General features: G+C 34.6%; 1 protein-coding gene across 1 annotated transcript; it reads right to left on the reverse strand.

Annotated features, from left to right (window-relative positions):
• Positions 1-498: 498 nt before the first annotated feature.
• Positions 499-3535, reverse strand: LOC105777333 (auxin-responsive protein IAA26). The gene is made up of 6 exons (XM_012600554.2): positions 3121-3535; positions 2397-2992; positions 1799-2067; positions 1222-1369; positions 809-873; positions 499-735 (listed from the first exon to the last, which is right to left on the reverse strand). Exons 2-6 carry the CDS (start codon positions 2903-2905, stop codon positions 701-703), a joined length of 1026 nt encoding a protein of 341 aa, XP_012456008.1. The 5' UTR covers positions 2906-2992; positions 3121-3535; the 3' UTR covers positions 499-700.
• Between the last annotated feature and the right edge of the window lie 18547 nt (positions 3536-22082).

Consider the following 22082-nt stretch of genomic DNA (forward strand, 5'->3'; position numbering starts at 1 on the left):
TCTTTGTTTCCCCTTTTTTGTTTTAAAAGCTAAATTCATTGCCCCCTCCCACGCATTCATTCATTGAGCTTGGTACCGCCCCTACACTTGAACACTTACACACGCTGCTCCAAATCAAACCATATCTGGTTGACTAGTGTCTGCTGCATCAATGGTCAAAATTCAATTCCAAAAGGGAATATAGATTTAGCTCTTTGTTGCGTTGTCTTGTCTGTCACTTTGAACAAAAAGGCCACATATTTCCTCCACTTTCTCCTTTAACCCTAAACAACACACCCCTTGTATTGAATTAGGCTACTGTTTCTCGGTTGTAGTGAAAACTTCAATGGAATCCAACATAAAAGGAAATGGTTTCAGCTTTACAACCCATCATTCTTTCAATTTTCCCTCTGAAGTTGGTTGTTGTATAATTTATTAAACTTGAACTTAACATAGGCCTCAATTTGGGTTTTTCAGCATTCAAGATGGGTACTTCAATGCAAAGTTAAAAATATAAAATTTACATAACAAACTCGAGATAGTTGCTATTAAGCATTTAAGGGAAAGACATCAAAACTTACATATAAAACCACTTAACTATATATATTTATACTGTTGAGTGCAATAAGTTGCATTCCAAAATAGGGGAGAAAATTGTGAAAACGCGAAACATAATTCAAAGTCTCTTTCTTTGAACTATGATCAGGATCTTTAAAGAGCTTCAAGCCTGTAGCTTTCCTTGCTTATTGCTTCCAACTGTGAAACAACAACAACACATAATTAAACATTTAATGATTAGTTGTTTTTTAATAATAAAACCGACACTCACGGCTAAGGGCAGATAACTCGGAGCTCTTCAACGCACGCAGCCTCTTCACAGTCGACACAAACATGCTGCACATCCAATGCAAAAAAACCAGATATTACAAATTTATGCATGTATTAGTACAACATATAAATAATTAAATAACCATAATAAGACAAAACTGGTTTCTCTAGTGTTTGGGTAATACGTAGGTTAAGAAAGAACATGCCAACATTAAAGAAATCATAATTTGGGTGAAGATATGAGGAATCTAATGCTGTTTTTAGGGGGAAACTAGAGGACAAAAGATGCGAAATAGAAAGGGTATTCTACTATATGCTCCGTCACTAATTGTGGGATCGAATATAATATAATATGGTATAGTATAATCACAAATTGCAACAAAGATCAACAGTGATAAAGATAAAGATGCTTACTGCCATGGGACATCCCCAACAAGCATACTGTCTCCTTCGTTATCCTCATAAACAAGTGTATATTCCCCACTTCCGTCCAATACGCCCGTAATCGCTTTCTCTTCCTCTTGCTTGTTCACTATTCCACCAGCAGAGGAATCTCTTTGAGCTACATGGATGGCAGCAAAAGACAAACACATGAGATCAAACCATATCTGTCAATTAGGATCCCATTAATTTAAGCTACGAGTTTAATTGCAATAACAACAAGCAGGTGAGTCCAAAATTTTGGCCCTTGAAATATGCAATGCCTCCCCCACTTCCATCACCTAAACAGTTGAAAACTAACACTGATGTGAATTGATGGGTCATTATAGTAACCCAGATGCAACACAAAAAGCTTCTAATACACTGAACAAAATGATGGGGTAGTCGAATACTAGATGAGTTGATGATGATATAGATGCCCATATTAAACAATGAATAAAACAAATTCACCCCTAGTGGCTAATGGACAGTACTATCATATCTAAGTTACCTAATCCATGTGAAAAAAAAAATCTCAGCTGTATATTTGTATATTTCATAACAAATTTACCTGCAAGGAGGCCTCTGAAGAGTTCATCGACAGCAGTTGACAATTTTTCGTAGCTATCATAGGCTTTGAGATCCACTTTCCTACCGATGGGAACTCCATCCATGTTGATTTTCACAAACAGGCCTTTGCCATTGGGTTCAGCTGCTGGTTTTTCATTAGCAGCCTTGTGAGTTGGTGATTCAGAAGCTAGTTTTGAAGAACTGCTGTTGGCAAGATTTTTCCTTATAGAACGAATTGGAGGCCAACCAACAACTGGACCAGGAGCAGTTCTGTTTACCATGATCATAATTAGACCCCAAAAAAAAGGGAAAAAAAAGGTTTCTTAAGAACATCTGAAATATAATAAAAAGTAAAATCTTGCACTAATACTACATACGAAAGATTTAATGAAGTATTTCAGGTTAACATGAGAGACATAAAGAAATGAAACCAAGTAACAAGCATGCATGGATGCTGGACCACATACAACATCAAGAAAGGTAAATACACTTGTGACTTGCAGTGAATATCCTCTGTCAAAAAAAAAAGATTTTAAAAAGTAAAAATATAATTAAAAGAAGTGCAGGGAGAGAGAGAGAGATGTAAAAAGCTGGAGTACCTTTTCTGAGAACCATTGAGATGCACAGCTGTATTTGCAGGAGGTTTAAATGCCTTTCTCTCAGCTTCCTGCAAGTCTACAGCTTTATTGCAACAGGGCTGTGACGATTCCTTAGCTATAACAGGCAAGGTCTGTGGTGGGGCTGTTGTTGATGGGAACTGGAGAAATGGAGGCATTGTCTGCTGCTGATGGTGGCTTTTGGCCCATGGAGTGGACAAAACTGACCCAACAGAGTGGTCCTCCGGACATGGAAACTTGTGTGTCTGTTTTCCATTGCTCTTCATGGAAGAGAAGTACCCTAGTGAGAGTAAAGACTCATCTCTCTCAGTATTGTTTTTGTTGGACCAGTTGTTCTCACCTGGAGGACCAAGCCTCAGTTCCAGCTTCTTCTCCTCTGAGGATCCATCCCTTCTCTCCTCTTCTCTCTTCAAATGCCACTCTCTTTCTTGAGGTATTAAATCAAGAAGTTTAGGACATGATTCAACATTCTTAGAGCAACCACTCTCCATCTCCTTCACACACCAGATATGATCTCCAAACACACCAATATTATCACCTTTCTTCAACTACTTTGAAGACCAACAATTAGCAATAATCTGAAAATATATGTTTTTAAGTGTTGCAGGTTTAGAAGCCAAGGACCATAAAAACAAAGGTGGAAAACAAATGAAAAGGAGCTAATGGTTATTTAAAACCATGCATAGATGGGAAGTTGCAGGTATACCTTAAAGGAGTCACTCAACCAGAGCTCAAAATAATGAAGACCCACATCATGAAACCAACAAATCTTTACTATGAGCAAAGAAGGAACAAGTGATACAACTCTAAACTTGTGAAGATATTAGCTGACAAAGCAAGAACTGTCCAGCTTATAGAGCCTCTCAACCATTAAAATCTTTACAAACCGACACCTTTAAACGAGGAAAATCAGACCAAAAACGCCATATCATATTATAAATATAATATATATAATATGTTAAGAAAAGCCACCTTTGAAATAGAGAAATCCCACCAAGTGAAAGGAAACCACCCAAAAGAACGAAGTGTTTTTATTGACAACTCAAAACTACAAAGGTTATAGAGAGAGATATGAAAAGAGTTTTTTCCCCCTTTTTTTGGGCACGCTTTTGTGGGTTCTTCTTTGCCCTCCCTTTTATCGCTTTCTAGGACTCCATATAGGTACGTGATTCTTTAGACGAGGGAGGACAAGATGCACATTTCACAAATGATATACAACAATCAGTGCATACAATTGAATATTATTGAAATATAATATGAAATATGCTGCTATTACATAGAAATATTTATAGCATATTTGTGCACCGTGAATTATTGTAAGAATAAGAAATGGTGAAACTTATACATATAAAAGTTTATATAAAATTTTTACTTTTTTAATCACAACTCCAGCCATATATAAATAATTGACTGCTTTTATATATTTATATTTTTAATTAATATTAAAATTATTGTTTTGAACATCAACTAGAGCTTGTGCTCAAGCTTATAAATAAAAAATTGAAGTTGAATAAACTCATTTATTATTAGAGTTAAAGAGTTAAAAGATTGTAAAAATATAAAAGATGAAGATTGCTTCATGATAGTCTAGTAAGTTGAGATTTGAATAAGTGAATATAGAGTTAAATCTTCATGATAGTCTATTTTCGAGGATTAAGCTATCTATTCAAATTTAGGGGGTGTTGATACCGATATGTTATAGTTTGGCATATGCAATTAGGGCATTTTCATGCTTACTTCAACTTATTTTTAAGTGAAATTGAATCTTTTAATTGATTAGTGGTTAGACATGTTGTAATTAGTTTTAGTTGTGTTTTTATGCCAATTTTAGTGTTTTCTTAATACTACATTAGTTTTATGTAGTAAATGATACTCAAGTGGTGCTTAATTTGGCTATATAGGAGAGTTAAGAGGACCATGGCATGCAAGGCTTGGTAGATTGGTTGAAACAAGGCAATGTCACGATGTGAGTTGCTGTTTTGGGATGCAAAGAAATGCTTAGCTTGGGATGTTGCAACATGGATGGAAAAGAGGTTGTGACTTGATAAACTGCTTGAAATGAGGAGATGAAGCTTAAATGTAATGTCGTGATGTGAGTGATTTAAGGGCGCAACATTAATTGGGTTTAGCTTGAAGGAGAAAATGACAGTGAGTTACGTTGCAACATAGGAAGTGCTAAAGCTATGACGTCAGCCTGTTATGTCGCGATATGTTGATTTTTTAGGTCGCAACGTTAATGCCCAGACATCAACAAGTAAGAAGTCATTCGTCCACGTCGCGATAATGGATGGAGGCCACGATATTTATCTGCAGAGTTGGAAGTTGTGAAGGTCACTAAAGGGAAATTTTGTGGAAATTTTGTCTCCATCCTTTATTTAAGCTATTTTTAATAGGTTAAAAAATGGTCATTTAGCTCCTCACTATAAATACTTGCTTTGTATCATAATTAAAGAGACTTTAAAACTTTTTAGAGAGATCTTTCCTAAAACTTTTCAAATTTTAGACTTTGAAGTGTAGACTTTGCCGAGACTTTGTTTAAAGCATATTCTTTTGTAGATATCACAACTCTTTCTTATGGGTGACAACGTAATATAGAGATCAAAGCAAGCTCCAACTCTGAATATGGATTCTTATCCATGAATGAGTAATTCTAAACTCTTTACTTTAATTCATTTTAATTCATTTGATGTTTAGAATGACTACTTGTGTTTTGAATACCATGATGTTCTAAAATTCTTTGATGGTTGGTTGGAATGTAGTTAAGATACATAATGATTGGTTGATTGTTTAAATGTGTTAATATGCTTAGTAAACTATAATTGATGCCTCTAGTTGAAGATTTAGATAGATGAGTCCAATAGGAGATTTTTATCGCATAGAACCTTAATACAATCATGTCGAATAATGAGGCCGAAAGGTGAGTTATTAACTAGTTGAGCCCAAGAAGATATCCTAGGCAGTAGTTCTTAAGTACAAATGAGTCTGAAAGAATATTTCTTCTTAATAATAGCAATTGATACAATCTAAAATGTGTATGGTGGCTATATTAGTAACTAGTTGAACAGTTGACCATCACCTTCTTAATTGCATTAGTTACAGGAAGAAAGAGGATTTTTAGGTTAGCTTACTTAGTAAATACTCTAGGTTAGTTTTGTATCAACTTGATTTGAGTTGTATTAATAATCCTTAAGTTGAGTACACTGGTAATTGCCTAACTAGTGAAGTGAATAACTATTGCATACTTTACTAAGTAATGCTTGCGGAAAATAATCATTGGAATGCTTACTTAAGTTTTCCATCCTAAATGAATACTACTATATTACAACCTGATACCATTATGCTTGTAGTTTTTTCGTGCTAAAAAGTGATGAATATATATGTTACGTAAGTGAGTGTACATGGGCAATTAGGTACACATGGGAACAGAGTCTTTCCTAAGCGATGAATGACCCACGATCACGTTCTTTTTTTATAATACATGAAATACTAGTGAGAGGATGTTATTAACTTTTTAACTAAGCTATGAATTCCACAATTGCCACTATGAATTCCACTATTGTAAGCGTAGTCATGTCATACATAAGCCATATAGCAAACATATTAGCTTTTGGCTTCGATACCAATGAAACACAAGCTTTCAATATATCAAAGCATATGAGTTAGGTAAACGTGATCAGTCACTTAATCAAGATTGAGGTAAGTTACATCATGAACATCACAAGTGAAAAAAAATTACATAAACGAATCTAGGCTAAATGCTACTTAGGTCTTATCTGATGTATTATCAATCTAGACAATCACATATATGTTTCTATTTTTTTAGAGCCAACTGCTCTGATACCCAACAAATTGTATCTTTCAATTTAAACTTAATAAACAACATCATAGCCTTATGAATCAATTATTCATTATGATTCCTTAGACTATCAGTGATGTTTGAGCTAGACCTAATTAATTGGTTAGACCAATTGGATTAAAAATCAATCGGGGTACCAATTTGAAGAGTGACTTTGAACCAATTAGATTGGGAATTAGTGTGAACCAATTGAATCAGCTAAAAATCGATTGAACTGAGTTTTTTTAAAAAATTAGTTTTTTTTATTTTTAATAATTTTTAATTAGATTGGTTTGACCGGTCGAATTGAAAAATCAATGGCTTGACCAGTTCGACCATCAATCTAATTTAAAAAACATTATGGACTATTAGCAATTTTAGATTACCTACTAATATAAATTGTTTTCTTGTATCACAATCCTTTCTTTATGATGCAACTTGTTGAAATACATAAAGCCCCATATATTTTGGAATGTTTTTAAAGTTATTTAGGTAGATAAGCCTTAGAATAATCAATTGGGATCTTTTAGGATTTTTTTTTATCTTTTAGTAGTTTACTAGAATAAGAGAATTATTTTCCTAGCTAGGTTATAAGTCTTTTTCTATTTAAATTCAATTCTTTACTTAATAAAATTAGAACAGTTTTATTGAATACACTCTTGAAAATTTTAATGGTATCAAAGCTAGGTTAAATCTCTAAGAAAACTATGGTTAAAACAGCCTTCACTGGAGATAAGTGATCCAGCAACCAAACGAAGATAGAAAGTTCTGTCGTCAAAACAACAACCGAGAGTGCAATGACTCAAGGGATAGAGGCGTCTCACCTCTTTTTTCAGCTAACATCTCACAAGCTAAATGGCAAGAATTACCTCGAATAGTCGTAGTTCGTGAAGTTAGCAATTGATGGGCACGACAAGCTAGGTCATTTAATTAGAGAAGTCAAGCAACCATTGACGGGTGATCCAAGGATGAACATGTGGAGGTAAAAAAATTCTATGATAATTGTATGACTTATTAATTCCATGGAAGCATCCATAAGTAAACCTTTTCTTTTTCTCCCAATTGTTAAAGATGTTTTGGGATGCTGTAAAAAACACCTATTCAAATTTAGAAAACGTTTCACAGATCTTTGAGTTAAAAATAAAACTCTGAAATGCTAGGTAATGGAAAAATGAGGTTACTTTTTATTATAATGAGATAATGTCTCTTTGGCAAGAACTAGATCAATGTTATAATTATGAATGAGAGTGTCTTGGAGATAGTGTAAAAGTTATGAAAAAGAAGAGAATGAGCGAGCTTATTTATTTTTGGCTGGTTTAAGTAAAGAATTTGATGAAGTGAAATCTCGAATCTTAAGAAAAAATCGCTTCCAACACTCTGTGAGATTTTTTCTGAGGTTAGAAGAGAGGAGACTAAGAGAAAAGTAATGTTAAGGCCAGTATTTGAAGCTAATGATGAAAATTCTGCTATTGTGACTATTAAAAGTGATGATGACAGTGAAAAGGAAGAAACCTTGATGTGACCACAGCAAAAAATATAGGCACACTCAAGAAATGTGTTGGAAGCTCCCATAAAAAATTGATAAATGGGAGAAAGAAGAGTGACAATGGTCATGGTTCATAATCTAAGGATAGCAAAGCAGCAAAGTTCTCTAGAAGAGTCTCCATTCACTAAGGAACAACTAGAGCATTTATACAAGCTTTTTCAATCACCACAATTTTGAATGAATTCTTCTATTCCTAACTCATCTACACAACAGATTTTTCTATTTTTTTCAGTGTCAAGCCTTGTAAAACAAACATGTGGATCGTTGATTCTAGTGTTAGTGATCACATGACTAGTAGTCATTTCTTTTTCTCAACTTACACACCTTCTGTAGGAAAGACACATTGTTCACGGTAATAGCCAAGAAAGGCACTACTAAATTTTCACCTTCCTAAATTTACATGTACCAAATCTAGCCTGTAATCTCATATTTGTCAGTAAATTATCTCAGTCCTCGAATTGTCGTATTATATTTGACTCCTCTATGTGTAAACTTTAGGACATTATATCGGGGAGGATGATTAGCAGTGCTAAATAATATGGTGGAATTTACTTTTTTAATGACGATCATCTAAGTGGACCATCAACTACTTGTGTTTAAATTTTTTTTTCTAGTTTTAATAAGGTTATGATTTGGCATTATAAGGTTGGACACCCTAATTTTTACTATTTAAGACATTTTTTACATGATCTATTTAAGAATAAAAGTTCTTCTTCATATCAATACTTTTAAGAGTCCCAAATTTTTCAAGAAAACATTATAATTCAAGGCATTTTATTATTATTTCATTCATAGGCGATGATCATCAATTCTTTATGACGCATCTCTCAATGAAAATATTGACACAGCCTGTAACTTCCCTTGCAGCTAATAAAAACAAAACAAATCGTTGAGTTCATATACATACTTGCTTACCATCAAATATTAATATAAAAAGAAAAACTACCAGGCTTCCCTTGCCTATTTAGCCTTGAACACATGGTGGTGGCACATGCAAGTGCAAAATGTTGAGCTGCTAGTGTGGTGGGTGTCCTCTAGAGTCTCCACTAGTGCTTCCTACACCAGGCAATGTTAAATGCAGTCTTCAGGGAAGGATCCATTGGCGACACAGGTAGTAAAAAAAACGTATACTTTAACCCAATTGGGATGAGTGCTGTAACAACTTGATGTGATGGACTAATGAGGACCCCAATAGCAAACAGAACATCAACACCCCTAATTTTTCCCCCATTATGTATATATTTGATTTGATTTGTTGATGATTTTTTTCACTACATGAGATAAGGTTTATATAAACTTTGTGTAGGAGATTGTCATGCCAAAATAGCCTGCCAAACAAAATTTGATTGAATACAAAATTAGGATGCCAAACTACCCTACCAAAATTTGATTTAATGCAAAATTAAGAGGACATTTCTATAAGTAATCAAATTAATATGAAATGGAATTGTCATTCCAAACTACATAGAAAAGATAGAATATTTGCCAAACTACTTGTCATGACCTCTATTTTAGTAGCAGCCAACAGTATATGTCCTAAAAAAACATAATACTATGTTACTTCCAAACTCAAAGAGAACAAAGGCACTATGGTATTATTTGAATTTCCATATCAACTTTCATGAACACTAGATGGTTTATGTTCAAACTCTTACACAATATGAAAGTCCTAGACAGATAATTAAGACATTTTAAAACCACAATCACGTACCAAATATGCCATCCAAGCAACTTTTCCACTAACCAATGACAATTGCTTCAAATTGATCATGCCAGAGTTGTAATCACACATAAGAAGTTGTTTGAGAACATAACAGAAACCAAAGGATTCAAAATGGAACAGTTTTGAAACAGAACATTTATAAGTGTAAAGAGATTCAATAGAAACAAAACCACCAACAACTTTCGATAAACTAACTGGGCAGTGTGCTTTAGCAAGTAGTAAGAAGCAAGAAGGGGAACTCAAAGTTTCAATATCAAGGCTAAAATACCTAGTTAACCACATCAATAATCATTAGTAAATATGGAGGCGAAAAGGAAGATAATGATTGAATCCACACAAAGATGAGATAACAAATTGTAGACTTTGCATTCTAAAAAATTACAGCACATCTAAACATCACATGTCACAACTACAAGTAAATTAACAGGCTTAATAGATTGCATCTCAGCATCAATAAACAATTTAGGAACTAAATTGGCATGCCTTAAAATAGTGTCTGATAATTACTTTGCCACAATTTGTGCTACCTTAGGAAAACATTATTCAGGAAAACATTGGTTTGTCACATTTATTGATGATCATACTTGCATTTGTTGGGTGTTTATATTAAAAGATAAGTTTGAAGTTAAAAATGTGTTCAATCTTTTTATGTTATGGTGAAAGCACAATTTGGTGTGAAAATAAAAATATTTCCAAGTAACAATGGTGGGAATTTTTTAGTGACCAATTAGAAATTTTCTTAGCCAAATATGGAATAGTCCACCAAAGCTCTTGTACAAATATACCACAACAGAATGGGATTGCAGAAAGAAAAAAACTATCATCGTTTAGAAGTAACAAGAGCCTTTATGTTCACTAGTCAAGTACCACATTATCTTTGGGGAGAGGCCTTATTAATGGCTACATATCTTATTAATAAAATGCTCAATAAAACTCTAAACTATAGAACTCCTTTAAATATTTTTAGAGATAACTTTCCTAACTCTAACTTGATCACAGATTTATCATCCCTCCAAGTTTTCAGGTGTAGCATTTTTGTTCATCTTCACAACTAAGGTAAACTAGATCCTAGAGCAAAAAAATGTCATTGTTGGGTATGTTTCTAATAAAAAGGGTTACATATGTTATGATCCGATTGATAGGAAGATTATTGTTGCCATGGATGTCACATTCGTTGAAACACAATCTTATTTTGATTCTAATCTTCAGGGAAGGAATTATAGCAACGAAGGTTTAAGAATTAATCAAGAAAAGACTAAAAATATACAACATAGGGATTCTAATAATGGGGGAGGCAAATTTATGATAAACATAGAAATTAATTATGTTAATGTTGTTAATAAAAATTACTTGAATGATGTTAATGTTGTTAATAAAAAGGAGTATGAATGTGTAGATTCTGATCATGAGAACAGAGAATAAATAAAGGAGTTGTTGGTTTACTTAAGAAGAAACTGAAATAAAAAAAGTGGAATCTTTTAGATTCATCACCAAGAATCTGACCTGCAAGATCTTGTCAAAAGTCCAAGTAAAACTTGTAAACTGGCCAATGAATTTTTTGATCTAAATATTCCAATTCCTAAAAGAAAAGGTGGTAGAAATGTTGTCAAATATCCCATGTCTAAATTTGTGTCCTATAAAGCCTTGTTTTCAACATTCTCAGTCTTTGCGTGTCTCGATACTGTAAAATATCTAAAAATGTGAAAGATGCTTTACAGGTTCCTGAATAGACGGAGGTTGTTTTAGAGGAGATGCGTGCTTTTGAAAAAATAGCTACAAGGGAAACAATTAAATTACTTGTAGGAAAAAAACAATGGGTTGTGAATGGGTATTCTCAACTAAATTCAGACTGGATGGATCTTTAGACAGATACAAAGCTCCACTTGTGGCTAAAGGGTACACTCAAACATACGAGACAGACTATCATTAGACATTTGCTCCAATAACTAAGTTAAATTCTGTTGGAGTTCTTTTATCCATTGTTGTTAATCTTTATTGGTCTTTACAACAACTAAATATGAATAATGATTTCTTAAATGAGAAACTTGAAGAAGAAGTTTACATGGATGCTCCTCCAGGTTTTGAGGAAAATTGTGGAACTCAAGTATGTAAGCTTGGAAAATTTTTGTACTGCCTAAAGCAGTTTCCTTAAGCTTGTTTTGAAAGGTTCACTTAGGTTGTTAAAAAACAAAGTTACTCACAAGGGAAAGCTGATCACACAATGTTCTACCAACACTCACAAAGATGTAGAATAATTGTAAAAAATAGAATGTTGGTAATAACAATTTATCGTAAAAAAAAAGAAATAAGAGAGAAAAATAAAGAACACATAGATTTTACGTGAAAACCCTTTCGGGAAAAAAACCAGAGGCAGAGGAGAATATTATTTACTATGTTGAATTTGAATGATTACAAGAGGAGTAGACTATGTCTATTTATAAGCTTGTAAAACCATATTCTAATAGGAGTGTAGTAAGATTGAAACATCTTATTCTAAAATAAAATAAAAGAAGTATAATTCTATAGGGATTTTATTTTTATTTTATTTTACCACTGTATTTGATTTAAAAAAGGATTTAGGTCACTTAATTCTAACAATCTCCACCTTGACACGAATTTTTAATAAACAAGTTCTTCATCGTGAACTCTCAACGAATAAGTTCTCCACCTCTTTTATAAAACCCCTTAAGGTTTTAACTTCAACAATGAACACCAACCAAGTCTAAGCAATGCTCAAACTTGGTTATAAGAAATGACTTAGTCATCATAGCTGCAGGATTTTCATGAGTACTAATTTTGCTCACAACAATATCACCACGAGCAATAATATCACGAACAAAATGATACTGAATATCAATGTGTTTTGTTCTCTCATGAAACATTTGATCTTTTGTAAGGAAGATGGCACTCTAACTGTCACAAAATACTGTATTGATTTGAAGGTCTTCATTGAGTTTACTAAAGAGTCCGTTCAACCAAATAACTTCTTTACAAGCCTCAGTAATCGCCATGTACTCAGCTTCAGTGGTAGACAAGGCAACTGTAGTTTGCAAAGTAGCTTTCCAATTGATTGCACAACCTCTGATTGTAAAGATATAACCTGTGAGAGATCTTCTTCTATCAAGGTCTCCAGCAAAATCAGCATCAACATACCCAATGACCCCATCTCTAGTTTTTCCAAACTGTAAGCAAACATCAGTAGTACATCGTAAGTATCTTAAAATCCACTTAACTGCTTTCCAATGTTCTTTTTTGGGATTCATCATGTATTTGCTAACTGCACTGACTGCATATGATAAATCTGGATGTGAACAAACCATAGCATACATTAGAGATCCCACTGCACTGGATTATGGAACGTGTGACATGTACTCAATCTCACCATCTAATTGTGGAGACAAAGCCGATGAAAGTCTGAAATGGGCTGCTAAAGGAGTACTAACAGGCTTAGTATTCCTCATATTGAATCTGCAAAGAACTTTCTCAATGTACCCCTTCTAAATCAGGTACAATTTACTTATTTTTCTATCTTTGAGAATCTCCATACCAAGTATCTTCTTTGCTGGTCCCAAATCTTTCATCTTAAATTCTTCACTTAGTTGGGCTTTGACCTTTCTTATCTCTCATTTATCTTTCACTGCTATTAACATGTCATGAATATAAAAGAGTAGATACTCAAAAGAACCATCACTGTTTTTCTTAAAGTAAACACAACTGTCAAAGCTACTTCTTTTGAAATCATGAGAAGTCATAAAGGAATTAAACCTCTTGTACCACTGTCTTGGTGACTGTTTCAAACCGTAAATAGACTATTTCAGCAAGCAAACATAGTCCTCTTTTTCTGAGACTTTAAAACCCTCTGGTTGTTGAATGTAAATATCCTCCTCAAATTCTCCATGCAAAAATACAGTTTTTACATCTAACTGCTCAAGCTCCAAATCATGCATGGCCACAATACCAAGCAAAGCTAGAATTGAACTATGCTTCACAACTAGGGAGAACCATCTGTGATGTTCACTCCTAGAATTTGAGTATAACCCTTTGCAACAAGCCTTACTTTATATCTGGATTCTTCAACTCTTGGAGTCCCTTATTTCTTTTTAAACACCTATTTAAAATGAAAAACCTTTTTACCTTTAGGAAGTTTCAGAAGATCCCATGTTTTGTTTTTGTAGAGTGATTCCATCTCCTATTGCATAGCAAACACCCATTTTTCTGAGTCTTCACAGCTAACTACTTCAAAATAATTAGATCGCTCTTGGTTTGTATCTATATCTTCAGCCACATTTAAAGCATAAACAACTAGATCAGCCTCGGCATACTTGTTTGGAGGTTTAATTTCTCTTCTAGTTCTATTTTTGGCGATAGAGTATTGTGGTGAAGAAACAACTCTATTCTGAATTTTTGTACTGGCTTGAAGTGTCGACTATGTTGTAGATTCTGGATTAGTCTGATGCTCCAATTGATTTTGATTTTCTTTATTGGAAGGGTCTTTAAGAGAAAAGTTAGGTAGCATAGCAGTTGTACAAGCCCAATAACAAATTTTAACCTAAAAACTACCCAGACCCAACAAATTAAACCAAGCCCAAATATCCAACAAACCCAAAACTAATTTGTCAAACTAGGGTTTCAGCTTTTCTGAAACCCTAGTACTGCCACCGTCCCTAGCCTGCCCTAGCGCCGCCACCGTCGCTTCATCAGTGCAAGTGGCCACCTACTCTCTGCCACCGCCCAACTGCTCACCTACAATGAGAAAAAAATACACAAAGAAACAGCAGCAAGCAAGCAAATATAAAAAACTTGTAAAATAACTATAAAAGCCAAGCAAAAACTGATTGTAAGGGACTCTTTTTTTTTTTTACTAGAATCAGAAATAAAAGAAGGAACTTTGAAGGTGATTTTTTAGATTTGATTTCAATCTCTTTTTTTTTCTTCCTTTTTTTTGTTGTTTTTATTTTTATTTCTTATTTCTTTAACGAAAGTATAAAGGAGAAAAAGAGAAACTCACCGGAGGGGCTTGAAAAGTCCATTATCGCGCTTCGTCGGCCGTTGATCTGGTGGCGGTGCGACGAATATGCGAACGGAGGTGGGAGGCCGATTGTTGGGGAGGCTTTGAAAGCTTTCTGCTTTCTTTTTCTGTAAAGGGGAAGAAAATAAAAAAAAACCTTAAAAACTAGGTTTAAGTGGAAGAAACTAAACGGCGCCATTTTGACCCCAAGATCCGCGCGTCGACCCGATCCGACCCGGAGGGTCCGCGCGTTTTCGCAAAATGGGCTATTTGCGCAGTGGATCCTTGTATTTTATCGCTTGTTTTCAATTTGGTCCTTCTGCCCTTTGTTCTGCATTTTTTGATTCGGCCCTAAAATTTTTTTATTTGATCCTAAATCGACTATTCTACTTATTTCTCCCCATTAAATCAAATATTTTAGTATTATTATACAGTATTATTATTTCTTGTTGATATTATTGTCTTTATTTCATTTGTGTATTCTTTTATTTTCTTTTTTTTTTGTCTAAAAGATTATTATATATGTATATGTATCTACGTATAGAAAAAAAATCATAAGTAAGCCTCACTTCCTTTTTACAGTTATGCGTGTATATTATTTCTATATATATTATGATTTACTTACATATTTACATATTTATATGCCATTTTTAATTTTCATATATATATATATATATATATATATATATATATATATATATATATATATACCTTATTATAAATATCTTTATATCTTATTATGTATATATATCTATATCTCTTTTAAATATTTTCTAGCTTATATATATATACATACGTTTTGCTATATATATGTCTAGCTTCATTAAACATTTATATATATACGTCTATAAACTTTTATTTTATTTTATTTTCTATATATATATATATATATATACATACTTACATATATTATTATTTATACTTTATATATACACCCGTATACACATACACTTGCACATTTATATCTCAAGATTTTAAATATATATATACATATGTTCTTCTTATTTTTATTTTTACGTATATACACATATATATATCTTTTATATTTTTATAGCCTTATTCATCTCTTTACTTATTTATTTATTTCATTTTCATCATGGATTTGAAGGAATGCTTTAATTTTATTTGTTTGTATACATTGCTATTTCAGTATGTTATTGATTTGTACTTTTTTTATTTATCTTATCTTTGATGCTATTGCTCGTATTATTATTTAACATCCATTTTACTCGAATTTATTAAGAACAAAAAATTTCAAAATAAAAGCAATACTCGGTATTTGGGATCTTCAAGAGAATCGAGCCCTAACGCATTGGGTTCCGATTTTCTTTGCTGAATCTAAATAATCGAGGTTACTTTTTTTTAAAAAACTAAATAAATAAATAAAAGCTCATTATCGGGAATTCAATATGTCGTGTCCTAACGCATTGGATGTGACGTGTTGCTTTTTCGAGATGAGAATTTTCTTAAAAACAACCAAAGCAATGTTCAATGTTCGAAATGTTGAGAAATTGTACCCTAACGTATTGGGTTACGATTTCCTCATCTAACTCAAACAATTGAATATCTTTTTTTCAATTTTTATCGTAGGAGTTTTTATAAGCAACCTATTTTATACAAGTCATTTTTAAGACAAAGAATCGTATTTTAAATTTCTTTAAATTTTTTAATTTTCGACATTAGGACATTAAGTAATCAACTAGGTACCAACTTTGGGCGTATCGAGGGTGCTAATCCTTCCTCGTGCGTAACCGACTCCCGAACCTGTTTTTCTAAATTCCGTGGACCAGACTCGTTGTTTTAATAAAATCAAACCGTTTATTAAAAACAACCACTTTTCGAGGTGATCCAATCACACCCCATTAAAAAGGATTGGTGGCAACTCCCGTTTCATTTTTCAAAACCCAAGTCGACCCCGTTTTCCATCCAAAAAATGGTGTCAACAGCTTGGCGACCCCACTGGGGACTTTAAATAAGAGAGTCAAGCCACGAGTTGATTATTTCTTATCTTTTTTGTCGAAAATTGAAAATGTGATTTAAATATAAGATCCTCCCATTGCATTTCAATTGTTTTGAGTTTTCATCATGTTTTATATTTTAAATTTTTTATGCTTTTTTGCATTGCATTGCATGACCGTTGGTCACACCTTCTTAAGTGGGAGTGAGAAGCTAGTCCTTCGTGAGGTTTTCACCTCCGTGCAGGATAGTGGATCACTTTTGGGATACATTCGTACCTATGTCTTCGTGAGATTTTCATCTCCATGCAGCCATAGGGAAATGTATTCCCCTGAACCGAACTCGGTCCGTATGAGCCTATAATGGGTGAGGATCGAGGAATCTGCTGATTTGGGTACCCCTTACTTTAGAACCAAACCTCATGTAGTGAACCTTAGAAGCCCACCCTAGATAGAACCACTTCGAATCCCTAGTATTCACCCGAATAGGTATTCTATTTATTCCTGCTTGCTTCTGTTTTGTACTAACCTGTTTTCTTTTTTTTTTTATGACTGCATTGCATTTTCATCATAAAAAGAGGTGTTGATTCAGGTTCGGTTGTTAAATAGAGAGCTTGTCATAAGGAAATGGGTTTCTAGATAAAGTGGATAATAATACGGTTGTCCGAATATGGTCCAAGAAAACGTGATAAGAGAAGGATGATAATTTAATGGAGGACTACACGACTATTGCTCCGTTGCCTGAGGATTTAATGTGACAAAGATTATTCGAGAGCCGCTGAACTTTCTTAAAGAGAAGCCAATGAGCATCACAGGATGAGCGAGCAACGAGTCAAGGCCCGAATCAAGCAAAAAAGAGATAAAAGAGACGTCCCTTTTGAGGAGTTTGTGAGATTTATCTTAACGTGCGAATGAAGAAAATGATCGTTCTCTTGGAACATAAAGGCAAAGCCGTATATATATCCGCTTTATGTAAAGAGATTTGTTTTTTAGTAAAGTTGTTATAATAGAATTGAACCAAGAATCAACGTCTCTTTTTGCATTCATTTCATGTATTTTCATTGCATTGCATCATATACATTAAATTTTCACAAAGTGACCCTAATTAGGTAAAATTATTTCAGTTACCCTAGAAATCAACAAAAATCTGCCAATTAGATATCACTACGGTACTCGCGCAAGACTAAAGAAATGGATCAAAGACTAGAGAGATTGGAGCAATTGCAAGAACAGATGCAGGCTCAGATGCAAGAAAAGCTAGCTAAAATACAGTAAGATATGGAAGCATCCCAAAAAGAATTATTGAATCAATTAAAACAGTTAACGGCTGGGGGGCACGATAAGGGCAAGAGCCCCACGGTAAATTCTGGGGATGATCACGAAGACCCTGCCTACCCTCCAAGTTTTGCCCCAACTAATGTCTAGATGCAACCAGGGGTGTACCCACAGAGGGTACCTGTCACCATTAGATCCCAATACCAAGTTGGTGCTCCAGCATCGATGAACTTCCCAACAGGTTCGAGTTCTAATCCAGGGGATAATCCTATTAATCCTGTGGTTCTGGATCTCGACGACGCAGCAGAAATAGAGAAGACAAGAGTAGACCTGCCAAAACAATTAGAAGACCGATGTAAATGGTTAGAGGAGAAGTTTCAAGCCATGGAAAATACCGATTACCATCGAGGAATGGACGCTAAAGATTTGAGCCTGGTACCTGATCTGGTGCTCCCTCCCAAATTTAAAATGCCGGAGTTTGAGAAGTACAACGGGACCAGTTGCCCCGAAGCCCATATCACTATATTTTGTAGGAGGATGACGGGATACATCAACAATGACCCATTGCTGATTCAGTGCTTCCAGGACAGTTTGATTGGGTCAGCGGCTAGATGGTACAACCAATTAAGTCGGGCCAACAATCATTCATAGAAGGATTTGGCGCAAGCCTTTATGAAGCAGTATAGACACGTGATGGATATAGCACCCGATCGAATTGTATTGCAAAACATGGAAAAGAAGCCTAATGAGAGCTTCCGGCAATATGCTCAAAGATGGAGGGAAGTGGCTGCACAAGTTCAACCACCACTTTTAGAGAAAGAGATAACTATGCTTTTTATCAATACTTTGAAAGTTCTATTTCTTAATCACATGTTGGGCAGTGCCACTAAAAGCTTTTCAGACATAGTGATGTCTGGAGAAATGATAGAGAACGCCATAAGATGCGGCAAGATAGAAGCAGGAGAAAGCGCCCAGAGGTCAGCTCCAAGGAAGAAAGAGCACGAGATAAACAATGCAAGCGTGTTTAACAAGGGCTATTCTAAACCAACCATGGTGGGGCAAGCAAGAGCAGTAACCACTAACTATCAAGGTTCTTTAAAGTAAGAATCCAATCCAAGGTCAAATGAAGAAAGACCCCAATTTACACCAATCCCAATGACATATAGAGAGCTGTACCAGAACTTATATGACGCACATATGGTATCTCCCTCTTATCTAAAACCCATGCAACCTCCATATCCTAAATGGTACGACACAAATGCCCAATGCGAGTATCATGCGGGAATTATGGGGCACTCGATTGAAAATTGTACTACGTTCAAGAAGTTAGTTGAAAGATTTATTAAGATGGGATCATAAAATTTGGCGACCCGTTAGGAACAAACGTAGCAGGAGATCCGCTACCCAATCATGATTGATAATGGAGTGACTACAATGCATGAAGAAGTTGGGGAATGTTCACATCTGTTATTTGAAGAAGGGACCTTGATAGATATCTTCTGGGAGTTTTCTAAACAATGGGACTGTGGAAGAAATCCCTGTAGTATTTAGAGCCTACTTAGAGTAATATTCAAAACACACTTGTTGCTTTCAGCCTAGAGGCAACAAGAACTCTTTTGTGAAATAGGCTCATGTCTGAACGTCATCATTTTAATGGAATGCATCTTTGCGATCTTTTGAACCAATATTTTTTCATTTCTTATGAATGATTATTTTTATTCTTTTATTCTTTCATCCAAATCATTCTCTCATTCATTCATAATCATACTGCGCAGATAATTATTCTTAAATTCATACATTCTTTGTATATTCTCTTGTACCTACAATAGGTCCCTGAATATCAACGACATAAATGACACTGTTATAGACTTAGAACCTTCTTTTGAGCGAGACATGTGTTTAGAGGGATTTCATGACTTCGAAGATGACATAGATTGTAGCTTATCTCCAGACTTGTTGAGGATGGTAGAACAAGAGGATAAACAGATCCTACCTCTCAAGGAATCATTAGAAATTGTGAGCTTGGTGAAAACTAGAATTGACCTGACCACAGAGACAAAGCAAGACCTTGTTGAGTTACCTCTAGAGTTCAAAGATGTCTTTATATGATCATACCAGGGGCAATGCCTCTCTCGTTGAGTCAGCATAGCTTCGCCCATTTGAAGTCAAGTTTCCATCCCTTCAAGATCCTGATTTAAGAGGAAGATCCAAAGTTTTCTGTCGTAGTTGCGTCCCAAAAGGGCTCTATGAAAGAAATCTGGTACCAACGAAGGTTTTTCGCATATAAGATGAAAGTGAAAGATCTTATGTGGAAGACTTTAGAATAACATTGATTCTGGTCGAAAAGCGTGACCAGGACTTACCTGATCTCGTGAGTTCAGACTAAAAAAAACAAAAAAAAACAAAAATCAAAAAACAAAAAACAAAAAAAATAAAAAAATCAAAGTCAAAAATTTTTTTTTAAAAAAAGAAAAAGGAGAGGTCAAGGCGAAAACCCGCAAAGGGCACTTTGACCAAAGGTGGATCTGAGTTGAAAACCCAAAAAAGGGCGACTCAAATTTTGAGCAAAATGGAGCATGGACATCACCATTATCGAAGACTTCTAATAGGCATTGCTTCATTTTGAGAAACTACTTCACGGATCAAGGTCATCCTATACCGATACAGAATTTCAGAGAGGATGGTATTAGAAAATGCATTGAACTTAAATGATAGCACGATAATTGAGGTCTGAAATCAATTCAGAAGCAGGCACCACGTTTTGTCACCGAATTACCTAGAGGTGAACAAGGACTGGCATGAGAAATTACCATTTGCCCTTATTGTTTATCAAACATCAGTACTGGGGCAACACCTCTCTTTTTGGTTTACAGGATTTAGGTAGTTTTACCTATTAAAATCCCCTCATTGCTTGTTGGAGGGATCCAATCGCGATGTGATCAGTTGGCCCTAGGAAAAGGGTTAAAAGCTATTCATCAGGGTCGGATGTACCATAAATAAATAATATGAGCCTGTTAATATGAGCCCATAATAAACAGGCTCGTCTCAGAGAATTCCACGAGAGGGCTGGATGTTGAAAAAGATTCTTCCTTAACGGAAGGATTCTAAAGGGAAATGAATGCCAAACCAGGAATGTCTCTATGTTGTAAAGAAGACCATTTTCAGAGGAGCACTGATCCTAAGTGAGATTGCCAATCCTATAAACTTGGATCCAGTTAAGAAACACTTCGTTTAAAGGAGAAGGAAGGACCAAGGTGAAAACCTGCAAAGGGCACTTTGAGTCAAAAAAAAAAGATGAAAAAAAAGAAAAAATGAAAATGGAAAATGAAAAATAAAAAATGGAGAGGCTAAGGGGAAAACCCGCAAAGGGCATCTTAGGCCAAAGGGGATTTGAGTTGAAAACCCGAAAAGGGCAGCTCAAATATTGATCCGAATGAGGCATGAGGTGATCAGAGCAATTCAAATTTTGATCAGATTGGGGCATGTGGTGATCTTACTATACTTGAAAGGGTAAGGCGACATCTTGGAGCATCGACAGAGTCCTGTAGATCTCCTAAACACATGTCAAACTTAGGAAAGTCTTCAGAAAGTTTATACAAAGAAGTTCAAGCTGCGATATCTAGGGCACCTAACCTTCATACTATTTATATATTGAATTTGTTGTTATTCTTGGAATAGTTCATTCTTTTTCAAGATACGTGTTCCAATCGATTCCTCTTTTATTCTTGCTACCCTTGATAATTCATTCATTTCGAGCTTGCTCTCAAATCAACTTTATTTCATCCATCGTTATATTCTTTTTTGCAAGTATGTTGCATTGGAATGATGATACTTTCACAATGAAAGTTTTGCATATTACTTTAGAAGTTTCTAAATAATATAGGATCCTGAAACATGACTATTGTTTAGAAAACACCAAGTTTAAAGGGTAAAATATCTAAGAAGGAAGAGTCTAAGTTAAAGACTATCCTTTCAGATTTTGTTGTCCAAACATTGATTGAACAAAATGACAAGATGCCGTGTTGATGACAAAGTTTCAATGAACAAACAAGCAATGATCACCAAATGATAAGAAAAGGGTTTCTCGGAGAAGAAAATTTTACAATTGTGCATAAGCATTTGGTATGACACCTCGGGAATAGGGTAAAGGACCAAAGAGCTTTACATTCTGTATCCTGGAATTACGATAGGAAAAGATTGAGAAAAGCCATATCTTTCTACCCTTGGGTTACAGTGGGAAATTCATGGTACAAATTTTATGTCCCAGTGGATTGAACTTTGGAGTTCACAGCAGGGGGCAATCGGATTAAGTGTTTCTTTGGATAT

Source organism: Gossypium raimondii, chromosome 10, assembly GCF_025698545.1.
Source record: "Gossypium raimondii isolate GPD5lz chromosome 10, ASM2569854v1, whole genome shotgun sequence".
NCBI lineage: Eukaryota > Viridiplantae > Streptophyta > Magnoliopsida > Malvales > Malvaceae > Gossypium > Gossypium raimondii.